At 41.5% G+C, this 19,879-nt stretch overlaps 1 protein-coding gene across 6 annotated transcripts in view; it reads left to right on the forward strand.

Annotated features, from left to right (window-relative positions):
* cita (citron rho-interacting serine/threonine kinase a) overlaps positions 1-19,879 on the forward strand; it is a 172,567-nt gene that overhangs the window by 89,506 nt on the left and 63,182 nt on the right. For all 6 annotated transcript variants that reach the window (XM_061932779.2, XM_061932781.2, XM_061932782.2 and 3 more), the window contains exons 22-29: positions 889-1,086; positions 1,160-1,213; positions 10,429-10,626; positions 13,688-13,881; positions 13,950-14,085; positions 14,216-14,320; positions 17,402-17,542; positions 17,687-17,794. In XM_061932779.2, the coding sequence (XP_061788763.1) occupies positions 889-1,086; positions 1,160-1,213; positions 10,429-10,626; positions 13,688-13,881; positions 13,950-14,085; positions 14,216-14,320; positions 17,402-17,542; positions 17,687-17,794 (1,134 nt within the window). The remainder of the gene's footprint in view (positions 1-888; positions 1,087-1,159; positions 1,214-10,428; positions 10,627-13,687; positions 13,882-13,949; positions 14,086-14,215; positions 14,321-17,401; positions 17,543-17,686; positions 17,795-19,879) is intronic.

Genomic DNA, 19,879 nt, shown 5'->3' on the forward strand with positions numbered 1-19,879 from the left:
TCATATGTTGACCAGAGGGGGAGCACCTTTAAAAGCGACACACAGTCAATTTGAAAAATCCCTCCTTTTTGGGACCACCCTCATTTTGATACAGCCTCCTATTGTCTCCTTACTCGTCAAGCTGAGAACTTCCTCCCTTCACAATAATAGCGTGGTGCACTACCAATAAAGGTTTCAAAAAGGTACCTAAAACAGGCATATAGTACCTAAGGCACTTATTTATTAATTTACACAATAATTATGCTTTGACCTAAAATACTGGTCCAATTTGTCCAAAGATGTACTGCACTAATAAATGTGAGGGTTTTTGCATTTAATTAACAAACATTTTATTACATTTCATTTGACACAAAAGCACAGACTCTATGGTGGTAAAATAAGTGTAAAAGATAAAAAAATTAAACAGAATATATTTTTACATATTATTTAAATGTATTGTTACTATTCTTATTATTTTAGTTGTTGTGGTTTATTCGTTACTAAAGTATACCCGTTTTTTTTAAACTACATTTAAGAGTTTTGGTGGTACAATAAATATTCATGTTTTTAATGGATGAATAATTGTGGTAATATTCGTTAATTACAATATCAATCAAAATAATTGTGATTGTTATTCGTCCAGCCGTACTCACAGCAAACATAAACAAATAACCGAAAATGATCAGAAATTGCTGCAAATGGGATTTTTAGAGCTCATTTGTTTTGTAAAAGCTAACATCTGATATTGCCTTGCGTTTTTAAATTGTTCTGATGTTCAACAAAATCGACCATCTGCTTCTCTGGACAGGTTACAACCAAGGTCTAATGATATGCAAATATGATCTTTTTTCAGGTTCATAGTGAGACTGTAATAAATACGTGTTTACCCTTGCCCTGTTTTCTTACCAGATGGGCTTGGAACACGAAGAGGAGAAGCTGGAGATCAAGAGACAGGTGTCTGAGCTGACCCTCTCCCTGCAGGAGCGGGAGTCTCAAATCAGCAGCCTGCAGGCAGCTCGCCTCGCCTTGGAGAGCCAGCTGCAGCAAGCCAAGACTGAGCTGGAGGAGACCACTGCTGAGGCCGAGGAGGAGATTACCGCTCTGAGGGTGAGAAGACTGTTGGCGCATTTCAGTCCAACTCAATTGCACAAATCCTTCAAAACGTGTCTCCTTCTCCCAGAATCACAGAGATGAAATTCAGCGGAAGTTTGACGCCCTGAGGGACAGCTGCTCGGTAAGTGCTGCTATTAGATCATTTCATTTACGCTACATATGACAAACAATGTGTTCTTTGGGAAAAAAACATAATTAACCCAGGGCTACGAATACAGCTGTCATCTCTTGTTATGAATACTTCCAGGCTGGTGTTGTCTAATTACCACAGACCTCCCCCAGGCATGCCCGTTTGCTGTACTGTGCACACTGCAAAAAGTCAGAGTTCAAAAACAAGAAAAAAAACTACAATAATGAGGGGTATTTTATTTGATCTATGATAAAAAAAAACAAGTAAATTTTCCAAAACAAGTAAAATTAACTAACCTCAATGAACCCCAAAATACCTTAAAATAAGCAGTGGAAGCCACTCTTCCACGGCGTGGCGCAGTGGAAGAGTGGCCGTGCGCGACCCGAGGGTCCCTGGTTCAATCCCCACCTACTACCAACCTCGTCATGTCCGTTGTGTCCTGAGCAAGACACTTCACCCTTGCTCCTGATGGGTGCTGGTAGCACCTTGCATGGCAGCTCCCTCCATCAGTGTGTGAATGTGTGTGTGAATGGGTAAATGTGGAAGTAGTGTCAAAGCGCTTTGAGTACCTTGAAGGTAGAAAAGCGCTATACAAGTACAACCCATTTATCATTTATCATTTAATAACCAGTGTTGGGTTACCGTATTTTCCGCACTATAAGGCGCACCGGATTATTAGCCGCACCTTCTATGAATTACATATTTCATAATTTTGTCCACCAATAAGCCGCCCCGGACTATAAGCCGCGCCTACGCTGCGCTAAAGTGAATGTCAAAAAAACGCTGCGCTAAAGTGAATGTCAAAAAAACAGTCAGATAGTTCAGTCAAACTTTAATAATATATTGAAAACCAGCGTTCTAACAACTCTGTCCCAAAATGTACGCAAATGTGCAATCACAAACATAGTAAAATTCAAAATGGTGTAGAGCAATAAATAGCAACATAATGTTGCTCGAACGTTAATGTCACAACACACAAAATAAACATAGCGCTCACCTTCTGAAGTTATTCTTCATTCGTAAATCCTTCGAATTCTTCGTCTTCGGTGTCCGAATTGAAAAGTTGCGCAAGCGTGGGATCCAAAAATGGCCGGCTCCGTCTCGTCGAAGTCATCGGATTCAGTGTCGCTGTTGTTGTGCAGCAGTTCTGTGAATCCTGCCTTCCGGAAAGCTCGGACCACAGTTGTGACCGAAATATCTGCCCAGGCATTTACGATCCACTGGCAAATGTTGGTGTATGTCGTCCGGCGCTGTCTGCCCGTCTTAGTGAAGGTGTGTTCGCCTTCGGAGCTGTGTGAAAAAAGCCACCCGGCCTCTTCGCGTAAACTTCCCTTAACCACTCGCTCATCTTTTCTTCATCCATCCATCCCTTCGAGTTAGCTTTTATGATGACGCCGGCTGGAAAGGTCTCTTTTGGCAAGGTCTTCCTTTTGAATATCACCATGGGTGGAAGTTAGCATGGCAAGCTAGAACCACAGTGAAGGATGACTTCTCATTCCCTGTGGTGCGAATATTCACCGTACGTGCTCCCGTTCCACAGTGCGGTTCACAGGAATATCAGTTGCTGTGAAATACGGTAGTAATCCGTGTGCGGATGGAGAGATTGCGTCTTTTTATGAACCGGATCCTTGTCGCTTTGTAGGAGCCATTTTGTGGTCTTTACAGATGTAAACAGGAAATGAAACGTACGGTGATATCCGCGCGTTTTTTCTTCTTCTTCCGGGGGCGGGTAGAAGAAGAAGCGCTTCCTGTTCTATGGGGGCGGGTGCTTTCCTTGGCGGTTGCTTGCGTAGAAGAAGAAGCGCTTCCTGTTCTACCGGGAAAAAAGATGGCGGCTGTTTACCGAAGTTGCGAGATCGAAACTTTATGAAAATGAATCGTAATAAAGCGCACCGGGTTATAAGGCGCACTGTCAGCTTTTGAGAAAAATTGTGGTTTTTAGGTGCGCCTTATAGTGCGGAAAATACGGTAGTTACTGAAAAACAGTAACTAGTTATAGTTACTAGTTACTTCATTTCAAAAGTAACTCAGTTACTAACTCAGTTACTTACACCAAAAAGTAATGTGTTACTGTGAAAAGTAACTATTTAGTTACTTCTTTTTTTCTTCTTTTTTTTTTAAAGCTCCAATTCCGTATTTTCCGCACCATAAGGCGCCCTGGGTTATAAGCCGCGCCTTCAATGAACGGCATATTTCAAAACTTTGTCCACCTATAAGCCGCCCCGTGTTGTAAGCCGCATCTAACTGCGCTAAAGGAATGTCAAAAAAACAGTCAGATAGGTCAGTCAAACTTTAATAATATATTAAAAACCAGCGTTCTAACAACTCTGTTCACTCCCAAAATGTACGCAAATGTGCAATCACAAACATAGTAAAATTCAAAATAGTGCAGAGCAATAGCAACATAATGTTGCTCGAACGTTAATGTCACAACACACAAAATAAACATAACGCTCACTTTCTGAAGTTATTCTTCATTCATAAATCCCTCGAATTCTTCTCTTTCGGTGTCCGAATTGAAAAGTTGGGCGAATGTGGGATCCAAAATGGCCGGCTCGTCTCGTCGAAGTAATCGGAGTCAGTGTCGCTGTTGTCCAGCAGTTCTGTGAATCCTGCCTTCCAGAAAGCTCGGACCACAGTTGTGACCGAAATATCTGCCCAGGCATTTACGATCCACTGGCAGATGTTGGCGTATGTCGTCCGGCGCTGTCTCCCTGTCTTAGTGAAGGTGTGTTCGCCTTCGGTCATCCATTGTTCCCACGCAGTTAGCAGTCTAGCTTCGAATGCCCTGTTGACACCAATATCTAGCGGCTGGAGGTCTTTTGTCAATCCACCCGGAATGACGGCGAGTATTGAATTAAGCGCGTAAGCGTGTCTCTTAATGTGATGTTATGAGCTAGCAAATATAACAACTACACTACCCAGCATGCAACGATAGTGACGAGCATGCGCGGTAGCCCTGAGAAGCGTTGTTGTATGTGCTGGGAGTTAGAATGTGGTTATGAGCACGCTGTGAGTAAACGTTGAGAACTCAGTTAACACGCCTCGTCTGCATTATTTATAATTAGACAGACAACACACTTAATAGGAGCCATTTTGGGGTCTTTACATAAACACACAAATGGAAATGAAACGTCACATATCCCAGCATGCACCGCGCGCTTCTTCTTCTTCCGGGGGCGGGTGGTTGCTTACAGTAGAAGAAGAAGCGCTTCCTGTTCTACCGGGAAAAAAGATGGCGGCTGTTTACCGAAGTTGCGAGACCGAAACTTTATGAAAATGAATCTTAATATTAATCCATATATAAAGCGCACCGGGTTATACGGCGCACTGTCAGCTTTTGAGAAAATGTGTGGTTTTTAGGTGCGCCTTATAGTGCGGAAAATACGGTAATGCCCTTTTAGCCTTCATTTCAGTACTGTTATTGCACTGGAGAATAATACAATCTGTTGATCAACTTGGCATACATTTGTATCACTGAACTCTGCTAAGCAATGTGCTCTACATACAACACACAAAGACAAAGATATGTTACAAAGGCCAATTTGTTTCTCGCCAGAACAAATTGACAAAACTATTTTAAATATCTGCAACATAACATACATAAGTAACAAACAGCATAATAACAGCATAGCTGTAAAGCAAGAAAGGCACACACTACATACACAAAGCCTAACCAGGCATTTTCTTCCTCAAGAAATTCTGACACAAAATCATGTCTGAAGCCCAGAACACTCTACACATTTCCCCAGTTTTAGTTTAGAGATAAGGAACGATTGGCCTGGCCCACTAGGATCCCTCTTTATGTTTGTGAACTTTATAGTCTATACATTTAGAGTGATGCGTTTACAGCCACACAAAAAGTCGGACAACTCCAACACCACACATAAAGTGTAATTCCAGGTCGTTACTCTATGATTTACCAATCAAATGTGTGCCTGTTCTAGTATCATTTATTAGGAATCTTAATTTATAAATATTAATCATTAAATGCTGTTAATATATTAAATACATACTAATAAAAATATATTTTTTACAAACAGGAAGTTGCAGGAATGTACACATGATCCCCTGCTTACATTTCATTGTGCAACATGTGAATGTTTTAATGGGAACTAAATGCAATGTCTGAAAGGGGTACAAACTATTTCCAAAGCAGGACATCCACCCAGACAAACAATACAAGTACACAGTTCATGTAAAACAATATTTGTTGTTATTGTCATTGTAAGTGGGCCTAAACACTTATGTTAAAAATGGAAATGACTGCTGTCATTTGATTATAATAATAAGAGAATGTTGTCTGTCTATCTGTGTTGGCCCTGTGATGGGTGGGGACTTTTCCAGGGTGTACCCAGCCTTCCGCCAGAATGCAGCTGAGATAGGCTCCAGCGACCCCGAAAGGGACAAGCGGTAGAAAATGGCTGGATGGATGGAGATTGAACTTGTTATTTAGTCAGGTTTGGGACAGGTGTGCTGCTGGTGTAGCCACAGTTCTGATGTTGCTCACATGTGCTCCACTCAATGCTCAGGGACTTTTTGCGTTTGCTCACACACATCAACAATTAGAGGGAACATTGATTGACAGAGTGTGTACCTTCAGTGCTGAAGTGGCATCAGAGTCTCTATCTCTCTTTACTAGCTTCGTGGAAGCATGTTGCTTACGTAGCTTGTTTCAGCAGATTTGAATTGCTGTTTTGGGCAGTAGATGGGATCTTTGATCCAAAGCACAATTTACATTTAATTAAAATGTTATTTTCTTTGTGCTCGACAAAAGAAAAGTAGTGAAAATATCTCCATGTTAGCAAACTCGACTTCTGGCTCCGCCATGATCAGACACGCCCCCCCCCCCCCCCCCCTCCTCCTCCCCCTCCTCCCTCCCCACACTCACCCACACAGAGCGCATGTCTCTCTCTCTTCTCCGACTTGTGACACAAGAAGAATCAGAACTCCGATAAAACACACTTTATACTACATAAAAAGTAACGTAAAATAACGCAGTAACGCATCATGTAGTAACTAGAGATGCGCGGTTTGCGGACACAACCGCGGAGTCCGCGGATTATCCACGGATCGGGCGGATGAAATTAAAAAAAATAAGATTTTATCCGCGCTCGGGTCGGGTCGGGTCGGGTGGATTAATTAGATATATTTTTTTATTTTATTTTATTTATTTATTTTTTTGCGGGTGGCAGTTAAACCAATTCGGAAATATATATACATAGTTAAATTTTGTTACCCACATACGAAAAACGAGCAGGCACCTGCTGCATATGCCACAACAGAAGAAAAAAAAAGAAAAGAGATGGACACTTTTACGGAACGGAGAAGGGACGCCTCGCCGGGGTCCGGGACCGAGGCCCCTTCCCCCGAGAGGGCCCCACCGGGAGCCGTAGCTGAGGCGATCCGCGAGAAGGGTCCGACGCACGTCCAGGGTCACTACCGCGCCCACCGCACCGACACCCCGCCTCGTCCGCCTTCGCCGCGGCCGGCGTCACGCGCAGCAGGTAAGCAGCTTACCTGCCCGCCACCCCCGTGGCCGGGGGCTCGTAACAGGGGTCACTCCGCGCGCTCCGCCCGCGCAGCTTACCTGCCCGCCACCCCTGTTGCCGGGGGCGCGTAACAGGGGTCACTCCGCGCGCAGTGCGCTCACGAAAGGGGTGGGGCTCACCCTGGTTGATATAGAGAGCAGGACGGTGGCCATGGAAGTCGGAACCCGCTAAGGAGTGTGTAACAACCCACCTGCCGAATCAACTAGCCCTGAAAATGGATGGCGCTGGAGCGTCGGGCCCATATACCCGGCCGTCGCCGGCAGCGAGACGCGCTTGGAGGTGCGCTCAGCGCGGCTCCCATATGATTGCGCACTGGTGTGCGTCTGGTTCGTGACAGCGTGGCACGCGAAAGTCTGTGCTGCATTGGATCAGTCTCCTTTCTTTAACAGGCAAAAGCTTTATAACCTCAGTGAGGTTATAAAGCTTGCGCACCAAACACGAAGCAAGGCCATGGTGCAGGAGAACAAAGGACTTCTTTCATTTAAGGTTTGTGATAAACCATCAAACTCATTCGTTAAAAGGACTCTATAGTAATATAAAGCGAATTTTTCTGGACATTATCATGCAAGAAAAGTTTATTTTTGGGACCGCGATCACCGCGTAATGATTTTTAAAGGTTGCATTACAAACATTTAACTGTCCCATGTGATCAGCCAGTGCGATTGGAAATCCATGCTCAATTATTGCCTCCGTAAATAAAACTTCGGCATTTATCACATCCAAAGAATCTGTTTGGGCGACGAAAAACGTTGAAAGTTTTCCACTTGTATCGCTAGCAACGGCATTAGACTTGTGTTTTTTTGTCCCAACGTGGTCTTTTACATCGCTAATTCCTCCGTGTGCGATCGAAAAATCTTGTCTGCACAAGGTGCAATTCGCGTAGTTTTCACCCTTTTTTTTTTTTTTAATTAATGAAAAACCCGGAATAGGTTGATGAAAACCGTACGAATTACGGGAAAACCGGAGTAGTTGGCAGGCTCACTAATGCCTTGCATCATCTATATTAGATCGGGCGGATGGCGGGCGGGTGCAGTTCTGATCAAACGTTACATCGGGTGGATGGCGGATGGTTGACGACTTTCTGACGCGGTTGCGGATGAAATAAATTGCCTATCCGCGCATCTCTAGTAGTAACGGTAACTGAGTTACTGAATATAAAAAATAACGCGTTAGATTACTAGTTACCGCCGAAACTAAAGGCGTTACAGTAACGTCCCAACACTGGTAATAACAAGTGCACTTTTCTTGGTAGGAAAAAACAATATGAGACCTTTTTGCTCAATATGTTGAAAAATATTCTTAAATGAAGTAAATGCTAGTGCCATTATCTTGACATAATTGCATTACATTTCTTGAAACCAGCAAACTTATACTAAAAACAAATGTATTGTTCTTAATGGAAAGGCAACAAGGCAACCGCTTGTTACTCTTGTGGTCTCCTAGCCGCTCAGGCAAATCATATGGTCTAAAAATGCATTTTTCCATGGATAACATGACATCATCGCACCAAGTGCGTGCTCTTTCAGTCAATTAGTGCGCATATATACAGCCCGGCCCTCGGCCAAAGAATTTTTAATTGTAATTTTGAAGAATTTATCTGAATGTGCATGAACTATTTCTGTTCAAAATTGTTAGAAATGTCACATGTTAAATGTTTTAATATGAACTGTCAGTTTACTGTACTGTGCCAGATGTATTACTATATGAGTACAATGCACCTGGCACTTACTTGGAAAAAAGTAGACACTGCATTAGGGATGTCCCGATCCAGGTTTTTGCACTTCCGATCCGATACCGATATTGTTTTTGCACTTCCGATTTGATACCGATACTGACCGATACCGATACTGGCCTATCCGAGCATGTATTAAAGTTTAAAGTTATTTAGCCTACTTAGTTGTCAGAATCATGTTGAAAAGGGTTTTAGTACTCTTGATAACAACTAGCCAGCTGAATTAGGGGAGTTTGAATAATACACAATGGTTGGTAACAAGAAACTGACCTGTTTATTGAAGGATAAACACAAAATAGACAAAATTATACATGACAAACAGAAATGGCATCATTGAACTAGGGCTGGGCGATATGGCCTTTTTTTAATATTGCGATATTTTAAGGCCAAATTGCGATACACGATATATATCTCGATATTTTGCCTCAGCCTTGAATGAACACTTGATGCATATAATCACAGCAGTATGATGATTCTATGTGTTTTGATTGATTGATTGAGACTTTTATTAGTAGGTTGCACAGTGAAGTACATATTCCGTACAATTGACCACTAAATGGTAACACCCCAATAAGTTTTTCAACTTATTTAAGTCGGGGTCCACTTAAATTGATTCATGATACAGATATATACTATCAGATATATACTATCATCATAATACAGTCATCACACAAGATAATCACATTGAATTATTTACATTATTTATAATCCAGGGTGTGGAGGGGGGCGCCTGATGTAAGTGTCAAAAAGACAGCCAAAAGAGTTTGATATGAGAATAAATCTAAAGTTAAAATATAGGGTAGAAATGCACCCATTTGCAGGAAATGTAGTCTTGATTTTCAAAATGTTCTTTCAAGGCTTGCATGTCTACATTAAAACATTCTTCTTCATACTGCATTAATATATGCTACTTTTAAACTTTCATGCAGAGAAGGAAATCACAACTAAAAAAAATCACTCATTTTTTCATACGGTGTTGATGTGGAAATTTTTGCCTCGGCATTTTGATGGTGTGGGCGTGTGGCACCGAATGGAGATAAGCGTCTCGACAGACGTTGCAATATTTGAACAATGATGACGAAAACTGTTTTCTCTGTCGTGTCTGTGTGTTGAAAATTGTTATGCGCTTATTTTTTTATTTGATTTTGTGCGTGGCATTGATTTGCCGTGCGCTGAGGACGTTTGAGCAGGCGCGCACCTTAGCGGCTGCGCTAGCATCACAGCTAACGTTAGCCATTCTGCTACCTCTCTGCTGGGAGAGGACGTATACGTATGTGACGTATGACGTGACAGTATGTGACGTATGACGTGACAGTATGTGACGTGTGTAAGAAAGTGCGCTTGCTGTCTGTGAGAGGGAGACACAGGAAAGAGTGAGAAGAGCCTGTAGTGTAATGCCAGCAGCTAAAAGCAACTGCGTGAGAATCCAGACTTGTGGATGTGTTGAAGATGTGCTGGAAAATGCGGAACGGAAATAGGGAGCAGCAGAAAAGTGGAATGTATTATTTGAATCTGTGCGTTGGAAAACACGGACCGGAGTTTTTTTTAAACTGGATCTGGATCGGCATTTTCCCATGCCTTGCCGATACGCATTTTTTGGCAAATATCGGCGGCCGATCCGATATTTCATCCCTACACTGTATATCACTGTGTCTAACCTTTTATTACTGCTTGTGGAAATCGTGTCCACCACTGTACTTTGTATGCAAAGGCAAACTGTCCATCTTTAACTACCCGAAGACTTTTTCGATGGATAGTTTTTGTATATAAATGTGTTCTTGGACTTGTCCCCACCTATCTGTGTTCCTTTGTGTGCAGAGACTGCAGTCATTACAGCCTACGCTCACAGGATGTCCTCCACATGGGATCTGGTGTAATAATGGAGGTGTTCTACTCATCATGTGGCCCTTGTCTTGCTCCAGGTGATCACTGACCTGGAGGAGCAACTGACCCAGCTGAGCCAGGAGAATGCCGAGTTGAACCGCCAGAACTTCTACCTATCCAAGCAACTCGACGAAGCATCGGACGAGAGGGAGGACCAACTGCAGCTCAGCCAAGAGGTGGACCGGCTCAGGAGAGAGGTGGCAGACCGTGAGATGCATCTTAACAACCAGAAACAAGTAGGTCTGATGTTGGACCAAACAAAGTTCCCACTTACTGTGGTCTCAGTGCCTTTTAAAGTAGTGACTACTTTAATGTTAAAATTGCGTAGCTTTCAAAGTGTAGTTTGAAAACTTCAAATGAGTGCTGTCAAATGATACATTTTTAAAATCAGATTAACTACCCTTTTGAATTTGGATTAATCATGATTAATCACAGGTTATGACTTGCTTGCATTATTTAAATGAACCTAAAAACATTTGGACAAGTCTTAAATTTGACATGTTGAAACCTGCAGAGACCCTGTACACCCATGCACGACTGTAGTGCAAAATTACTCTAAATTGCATTTAATATTGCACACGTTTTCATTGAAGAACAAAATAGAATATGTTTAAAATAATACAGTCAAATAAAGATATTTAATTTCATTAATGTGATCGCTCCTCCACATGCAATAGTTTAAACATTGCATACCTGCCAACTACTCCGGTTTTCCCGTAATTAGTACGGTTTTCATCAACCGATTCCGGGTTACGCTTGCAGTGATAAAAAATACGGTTTTTCATTAATTAAAAAAAAAAAAAATTTTTAAATTTTTATTCACGAAATCGCGTAACAACAATGACAATCGACACTGCTTCCCGTAACTTCCTATTGAGCCATTCCGAATGCCATGCGCGAGTCTATTTATAGCACCGCTGCCAAGCACGAGGCACCAGTTGCCATTGTTTCCAAACGAGCGAACGATCATGGAATCAGCCGGAGAAAAATCGCATACGAGTCTTAAACCGAAAAGAAAACTGCAGTCATTCCGTGAAGAATATTCAAAAGCCTACTAATAATTATCCGTTCCAAAAAGGGTGAAAACTACGCGAATTGCACCTTGTGCAGACAAGATTTTTCGATCGGACACGGAGGAATTAGCGATGTAAAAGACCACGTTGGGACAAAAAAACACAAGTCTAATGCCGTTGCTAGCGATACAAGTGGAAAACTTTCAACGTTTTTCGTCGCCCAAACAGATTCTTTGGATGTGATAAATGCCCAAGTTTTATTTACGGAGGCAATAATTGAGCAAACAAAAAGGTAATGACACCAATGTTATCTATTGGAATTGTTTAGTACTGTTATACTGTTAAAAGTGTTTATACTATTTATGCTTTCAAGTCCAAGTTGAAGAAATCTTGTTAAATGTTGACAGCATAACTACCAAAATACAGAAGTATGTCCTTAATATTTTTGCAGTGCTATTTCTGTTGAAAAGTTAAAATGATTACATTAGAGATGTGATGTGCCACTTTTCAAGTGTCTGATGGCTTAAATTAATTTTCATTAATTTTTCATATTTTGAATTCTTTTGAAAGGCTTACAAAAAAACTACATTTGAATTGTAATTCCATGCTATTGACAGGACTATTAATTTTAATGAAGTTAGCTTACCATGTTTACAGTATGATAATTGTGATAGAAATGTGAATTTTAGGCACAGAATATTTTTTACAATTGAACAAGGCAGTAGATTATACAAGCTTGGACAGAAAGTTAATGACACCAAATTTTTTTTTTAATGGAATTGTTTAGTACTGTTTTACCATTTGTTTACTGTAAAAAGTGTTTATACTGTTTATACTTTCAATTAACAAATTGAAGTCTTGTGAAAGGTTGACAGGATAACTGGCATTAACTGTCAAAATAATTTCAAACTATTGAAGTTAGCTTACAGAATAAACATGTCAATCAACCCATATGATTTTTGCTGTAATATTTTTGTTTTGAAAAGTCACTGTGACTGATAGAAAAGTGATGGTTTTAGCAACATTTTAACCTGTCTGAATGCTAATAATCATTTTGCGTCGGGGGGCGAAGGAACCCCCCACCAGGACTTTGTCCTGGACCTACCGGGGCCTGCGGCCCCTGGACCCTGGCTACTAGGTTTTTCTGATTTCAAAAGTTGGCAGGTATGACATTGCAAAGGTGTGACTATGGAGACCAGGGGTGCCCAAACTTTTTGCCTCCAAGGGCCAAAGTGAAAAGGTGCCAATAGGCCGTGGGTGGACCACAGTGATTTTAGGCGTTCAGCTGCACAATAGTTTAATCTCATACCACCATTATTAAAGGTAGTGGGGATCATCAGGTCTGATAGATGGCCATTTGTTAGCCGTGCAGACATGCCATCAATAACTGTGTGACCTTAAAAGAATATGAAAAGGTATTACATTTTGGGAAGCCACCCTTAGGCGAACCAAATGAAACGACTCGGCGTGATAGGATAGCATAGGTCTTTATTGTCATTGCACGAGTACAACAAAACTTTGTTTTCAGCACAAACCCGTTCAAGATTAGACAAAAAAAACAGTGTACAGGGTTACAGAACAGGAATGCTAAAGGGGCGCCACAAGGCGCCCCGTAAAAGATGGGAAAAAGGTAAACGCTGGGGAAGGATGAGTAAAAAAATACAATCTAGACTGGGCTCCTAAGGTGGCCCAGTCTGGAGTGAGAAAAAACCTCCATAGCAAAGCACATATACATATTACAACGTACATCTCCAGATATCTAGCAGCAGAGGGGAAGGGGGGGCCATGGTGGCAGGCCGCAGCTCTCAGGCGCTGCCCATCCTTCATCACCCCTATGGGTTTGTGTCGAGGGCGTTGGATTGGGGGTGAGGTATGTGTGTGTGGCGTATATTTTTGTGGATGCATGTGTGTGTGTGTGTAAGCCTGCAGTGTGTAGACTGAAATGACATGCTGCCGTGTAAATAAGATACAGCTGTTTACTTTATTTGATAGAAGAACAAGGTATTGGCGACCATTTCATTTTTAAATGATTAATTAGTGATATGTAAAAATGTAATAAAAGCGGGGCACTCCCAAATGCAACGTTAGGGGAGGCCCTGCTGTAGAAATAAATACAAATTTAAAAGCACCAATTTATTGAATCTTGCCATAGAAATACTCGAGTTGCCCATAAATATTTCAAGCAATCTGGCACTGTTGTTTTAAAGGAAAATGCAAAACAAGTTGTTGGAGAGAGATGTGAGAGACATTCTCCTCCAATCTGCTGCTGTATTTACCTTCTTAGAACATTGAGACACTGAAGACCACGTGCAGCATGCTGGAGGAGCAGGTGGTGGAGCTGGAGTCCCTGAATGATGAGCTGCTGGAAAAAGAGAGGCAGTGGGAGGCTTGGCGAGGGGCCTTGGAGGACGAAAAAAGCCAGGCTGAGAGACGCACCAGGGAACTGCAGAGGCTGCTGGATAATGAAAAGCAAAACAGGTAATGCATTCTCTTACTTTGGAAATGACAACGCTGTTTGCAAAATGTCTTCTGTTGCCAACTTGCAGGCTACGTGCAGACCAGCGCAGCACAGAGTCTCGTCAGGCAGTAGAACTAGCAGTCAAAGAGCACAAGGCTGAGATATTGGCCCTGCAGCAGGCCTTGAAGGAGCAGAGACTCAAGGCTGAGAGCCTGTCTGATACTGTGAGTTGCCAGATTGAAATCACTCCAACCACTACATACTGATTCAATTCAAGTGAATACCTTCTGCCCGTGCGGATAGAGGTTATGCGTAAGCCTTTTTTTTTTTTTTTTTTTTTTTTTTTTTGCACAGCTCAATGATCTGGAGAAGAAGCATGCCATGCTGGAGATGAATGCTCGTAGCCTGCAGCAGAAATTGGAGACTGAGAGAGAGTTGAAGCAGAGGCTGATGGAAGAGGTAAATAGTAGCGAGGCACTTTCTATACAAATGTGTCAAAAAAGTTACATCATATATCTGTTACTATATTTATTGTTTGTGTTATATTCCCCTCTCCTTTACACACAATGAAGGTTCAGTTCAGTTCAGTCATTTTATTTCGAACATGCATACGATACAATGTATAAAACTTCAATAATTATTTTGTAAATATTGGACCAAAATTGGAAGAAAGGATTCCAGACCCAGTTTCAATTGAGGACTATAATGATACCATAGAGCGAAATCCCAACTCCATGTTCCTCAGTAATGTGACACAGGAGGAAATAGTTACAATCGTGAAAAAATGTAAATCCAAGACTTCAACTGATTGTAATGAAATTGATATGGAAACGATAAAAAAAGGTTATTGAAGAGATCTCAGGACCATTAATGTATATTAGTAACCTATCATTTCAAACAGGTACATTTCCAAACAAAATGAAAATAGCTAAAGTTGCACCAATTTACAAGACTGGCGACAAACATCAATTTACAAACTATAGACCTGTTTCCTTACTTCCACAATTTTCTAAAATCATTGAAAAACTGTTCAATAACAGATTAGAGAGTTTCATAAATAAAAATAGAATACTCGAAGAAAATCAATATGGATACAGAGCTAATGTTTCAACTTCGATGGCTTTAATTGAAATTACAGAAGAAATTACCAATGCTATAGATAATAAAAAATGTGCGGCAGCAGTTTTTATGGATCTAACTAAAGCATTTGACACAATTAATCACAATATTTTAATCAAAAAACTAGAACGATATGGCATCAGAGGGTTAGTCTTAAACTGGATAAGAAGTTATCTAATGAACAGGAAACAATACGTGAAACTAGGCGAACATACCTCTACAACGCTAAATATATCCTGTGGTGTACCTCAGGGATCAATACTAGGACCTAAATTATTCAATCTATATATAAATGACATTTGTAAAGTTACAAAAGATTTAAAGTTAGTATTATTTGCGGATGATACAACGGCGTTTTGTTCAGGAGAGAACACACAGAAGATACTACAAATAATAACAGAAGAAATTAACAAATTAAAAAGATGGTTTGACAAAAACAGACTATCGTTGAATCTCAGTAAAACTAAAATAATGCTATTTGGTAACAGTAGAAGAGAAAGTCAAACACAAATACAAATAGACGGAATAGAAATTGAAAGAGTAAATGAAACCAAATTTCTTGGTATAATGATTGATGATAAGTTGAACTGGAAATCTCACGTAAAAAATATACAACATAAAGTAGCAAGAAACACGTCAATAATGAATAAAGCAAAACATGTTCTAGACAAAAAATCACTTCATATTCTCTACTGCTCACTAGTGTTACCATATCTGAGTTATTGTGCTGAAATATGGGGAAATAACTACAAAAGTACACTTCATTCATTAACGGTGTTACAAAAAAGATCAGTTAGAATAATACATCATGTTGGATATAGAGAACACACAAATCCTTTATTTATTGAATCAAAGATACTGAAATTCTACGACATAGTGAATTTGCAAACAGCAAAAATTATACACAAAGCAAACTATAACCTGCTACCCAAGAATACACAACAATTCTTCTCAAAAAAAGAGGAGAAATATAATCTTAGATAGAAATGTAATTTAAAACATTTGTATGCACGTACAACACTTAAGACCTTCAGTATATCAGTATGTGGAATTAAATGATGGAATGGATTAAGCAAAGCAATCAAACAATGTACTAATATGATCCACTTCAAGAAACTCTTCAAACTTAAAGTGTTTACAAAGTATAAAGAAGAAGAACCATGATAAACATTCTGAATTTATTTAACTCATCCATTCTTTCATTCTTTCACTCACAAAATAATCTTACTTATCTCAACATATGAAATGTAACTTACTTCACCAATTATTATTTATTTACTTATTTTATTGTGATTACTTATGGAGTATATTGTGAATAAATTGAGAACAGGAAGTGAACAAAAGTTTTAGCAACTGTTATGTAAAAGAAAAGGGGTAGGATTAAATAAGCTCTGCTTCTTCCTACTCCTTTTCGAACGTGTTGAAAAGAGAAACTGGAGATTGTGATGTATCATGTTGTATACTTGCATGTTCGAAATAAACTCAAACTCAATAGTAAGTAAACAAGTTTTAAATGCACTAATAATTTGTATCTAAAAAAAAAAGTTAAATATAAAATGTTAATAATAATAATAATAATAGATTTTATTTGTAAAAAGCACTTTACATTGAGTAAACAACCTCAAAGTGCTGCAGTGTATTAAACAAAATTAAATAAAAAAAATTAAAAAGATAATAAAAATAAAAACTACAACAGCCAAATAGCTAAAACTAGTATGCATATATCTAAAAAAAGTTTTTTTTTAAAAGAAGCGTTTTTAAGCCTTTTTTAAAAGCATCCACAGTCTGTGGTGCCCTCATGTGGTCAGGGAGAGCGTTCCACAGACTGGGAGCGGCGGAGCAGAAAGCCCGGTCTCCCATTGTTCGTAGCTTTGTCCTCGGAGGTTGGAGGAGGTTAGTCTGTCCGGACATTTATATATAAATGTTAAAAATAAATGTTAGCTATAAATATAATGATGAATATAAATCTAATATTTAGAAAATAATATTTGTTGTACACTATTCCCACACCTTTTCTCAAATGTATATTATTTTTCTCTCATTTCGCTAATTTTCTTCACATTTTAGGTAGACATTAAAGAGTGAATCTAAATGTTAAATTCAAAATGGAAATGTAAAATCTAAATGTTAGATGTACATTCATCCATCCACTTTCTACCGCTTGTCCCTTTCAGAGTTGCGGGGGGGTTGGGGCCTATTTCAGCTGTACGTTAAATGTTCATGTCAAATCTAAATATAAATATGATTTTTAATGTTAAATGTATGTGATAAATTCAAATATAAAATGTTAAATATGAGTGTTAAATCTAATTTGAATGTTTAATCCGAATCTAATGTTAAAGCTATACGTCTCGTACAGGTGTTGTTTTTTTTTGTCATAATCACAGGCGCTGTATCTTTAATGCACTGTTATCTCATCAGCAAGGGAAGCTGCAGCAGCAGATGGATCTCCAAAAGAGCCACATTTTCCGTTTGACCCAGGGTCTACAGGATGCACTGGACCAGACTGACATGCTCAAGACTGAGAGGACCGATCTGGAGTACCAGCTGGAGAATATACAGGTAGCCAGGGCAATATCTGTGTCATTGGATGAGATTTGGTAATATCATAACTGATGTGAGCACTGAAGTCTTTAAAAAAAAAAAGTATACCTACTGTATGGACAAATACTGTACCTTACATACTGTCCCCGCTTTATTTTGCAGGCTGTATATTCCCACGAGAAGGTGAAGATGGAAGGGACTATCTCCCAGCAGACCAAACTCATCGATTTCCTCCAGGCCAAAATGGACCAGCCCACCAAGAAGAAGAAGGTCAGCACAAATATTTCATGACTACAATATGTCCTAATAGACTGATGATAGCAACTTTTAAACATGACACATGTACCGCTACATATTATATAGACAAAAGTATTGGGACACCTGCACACTACCAATACATGTCCTCCCAAAAATGTTTTAAATTGACTGTCAGTCATTCTGGGGGCCTTTTTTGACCTTTTTCCCCATGTCGGCTCTTTTTAACAATTTTCGGTTCCCCCCCCCCCATATTTTGTTCTGTTGCGGCCCGGTTGACCTTTTGGCCTTTGGAGCTTTTTTAGGCCTTCCCTACCGCTGCGAGTCATTCCGGGGCAGTATTTTTTTTAAACGTTAGTCCACAAGTGGGCTCCAACTCCCCAGTAACAAATGCTGGACTCCTCTGCCTCACACAAATACGCCAAACTGTCTGAAAATAGGGCCCCCCATTCCCCGGGAACACCTGCTGGAACCCTCTGCCCCACCAAAATATGCAAAAAACTGTCTGAAAATAGGGCCCCCGAAAGGCCCCCCATTCCCCGGGAACACCTGCTGGAACCCTCTGCCCCACCAAAATATGCAAAAAACTGTCTGAAAATAGGGCCCCCGAAAGGCCTCCCATTCCCTGGGAACACCTGCTGGAACCCTCTGCCCCACCAAAATATGCAAAACTGTCTGAAAATAGGGCCCCAAAAGGCCTCCCATTCCCTGGGGACACCTGCTGGAACCCTCTGCCCCACCAAAATACGCCAAACTAGGGCCCCAAAAGGCCTCCCGTTCCCTGGGAACACCTGCTGGAACCCTCTCTCACCTAAATACGCCAAACTGTCTGAAAATAGGGCCCCCCAAAGGCCTCTCGTTCCCTGGGAACACCTGCTAGAACCCTATGCCCCACCAAAATACGCCAAACTAGGGCCCCAAAAGGCCTCCCGTTCCCCGGGGACACCTGCTGGAACCCTCTGCCACACCAAAATATGCAAAAAACTGTCTGAAAATAGGACCCCAAAAGGCCTCCCATTCCCTGGGGACACCTGCTGGAACCCTCTGCCCCACCAAAATACGCCAAACTAGGGCCCCAAAAGGCCTCCCGTTCCCTGGGAACACCTGCTGGAACCCTCTCTCACCTAAATACGCCAAACTGTCTGAAAATAGGGCCCCCCAAAGGCCTCTCGTTCCCTGGGAACACCTGCTGGAACCCTCTTCCCCACCAAAATACGCCAAACTAGGGCCCCAAAAGGCCTCCCGTTCCCTGGGAACACCTGCTGGAACCCTCTGACTCACCTAAATATGCCAAACTGTCTGAAAATAGGGCCCCCCAAAGGCCTCCCGTTCCCTGGGAATACCTGCTGGAACCCTCTGCCCCACCAAAATGCGCGAAACTGTCTGAAAATAGGGCCCCAAAAGGCCTCCCATTCCCCGGGGACACCTGCTGGAACCCTCTGCCCCACCAAAATATGCGAAACTGTCTGAAAATAGGGCCCCAAAAGGCCTCCCATTCCTTGGGGACACCTGCTGGAACCCTCTGCCCCACCTAAATACGCCAAACTGTCTGAAAATAGGGCCCCCCAAAGGCCTCCCGTTCCCTGGGAACACCTGCTGGAACCCTCTGCCCCACCAAAATGCGCGAAACTGTCTGAAAATAGGGCCCCAAAAGGCCTCCCAATTCCCCGGGGACACCTGCTGGAACCCTCTGCCCCACCAAAATACGCAAAACTGTCTGAAAATAGGGCCCCAAAATTCCTCCCATTCCCTGGGGACACCTGCTGGAACCCTCTGCCCCACCAAAATACGCCAAACTAGGGCCCCAAAAGGCCTCCCGTTCCCTGGGAACACCTGCTGGAACCCTCTCTCACCTAAATACGCCAAACTGTCTGAAAATAGGGCCCCCCAAAGGTCTCTCGTTCCCTGGGAACACCTGCTGGAACCCTCTGCCCCACCAAAATACGCCAAACTAGGGCCCCAAAAGGCCTCCCGTTCCCTGGGAACACTTGTTGGAACCCTCTGCCTCACCTAAATACGCCAAACTGTCTGAAAATAGGGACCCCCAAAGGCCTCCCGTTCCCTGGGAACACTTGTTGGAACCCTCTGCCCCACCAAAAT

This window comes from Nerophis lumbriciformis, linkage group LG38, assembly GCF_033978685.3.
Source record: "Nerophis lumbriciformis linkage group LG38, RoL_Nlum_v2.1, whole genome shotgun sequence".
In the NCBI taxonomy this organism is placed as follows: Eukaryota; Metazoa; Chordata; class Actinopteri; order Syngnathiformes; family Syngnathidae; genus Nerophis; species Nerophis lumbriciformis.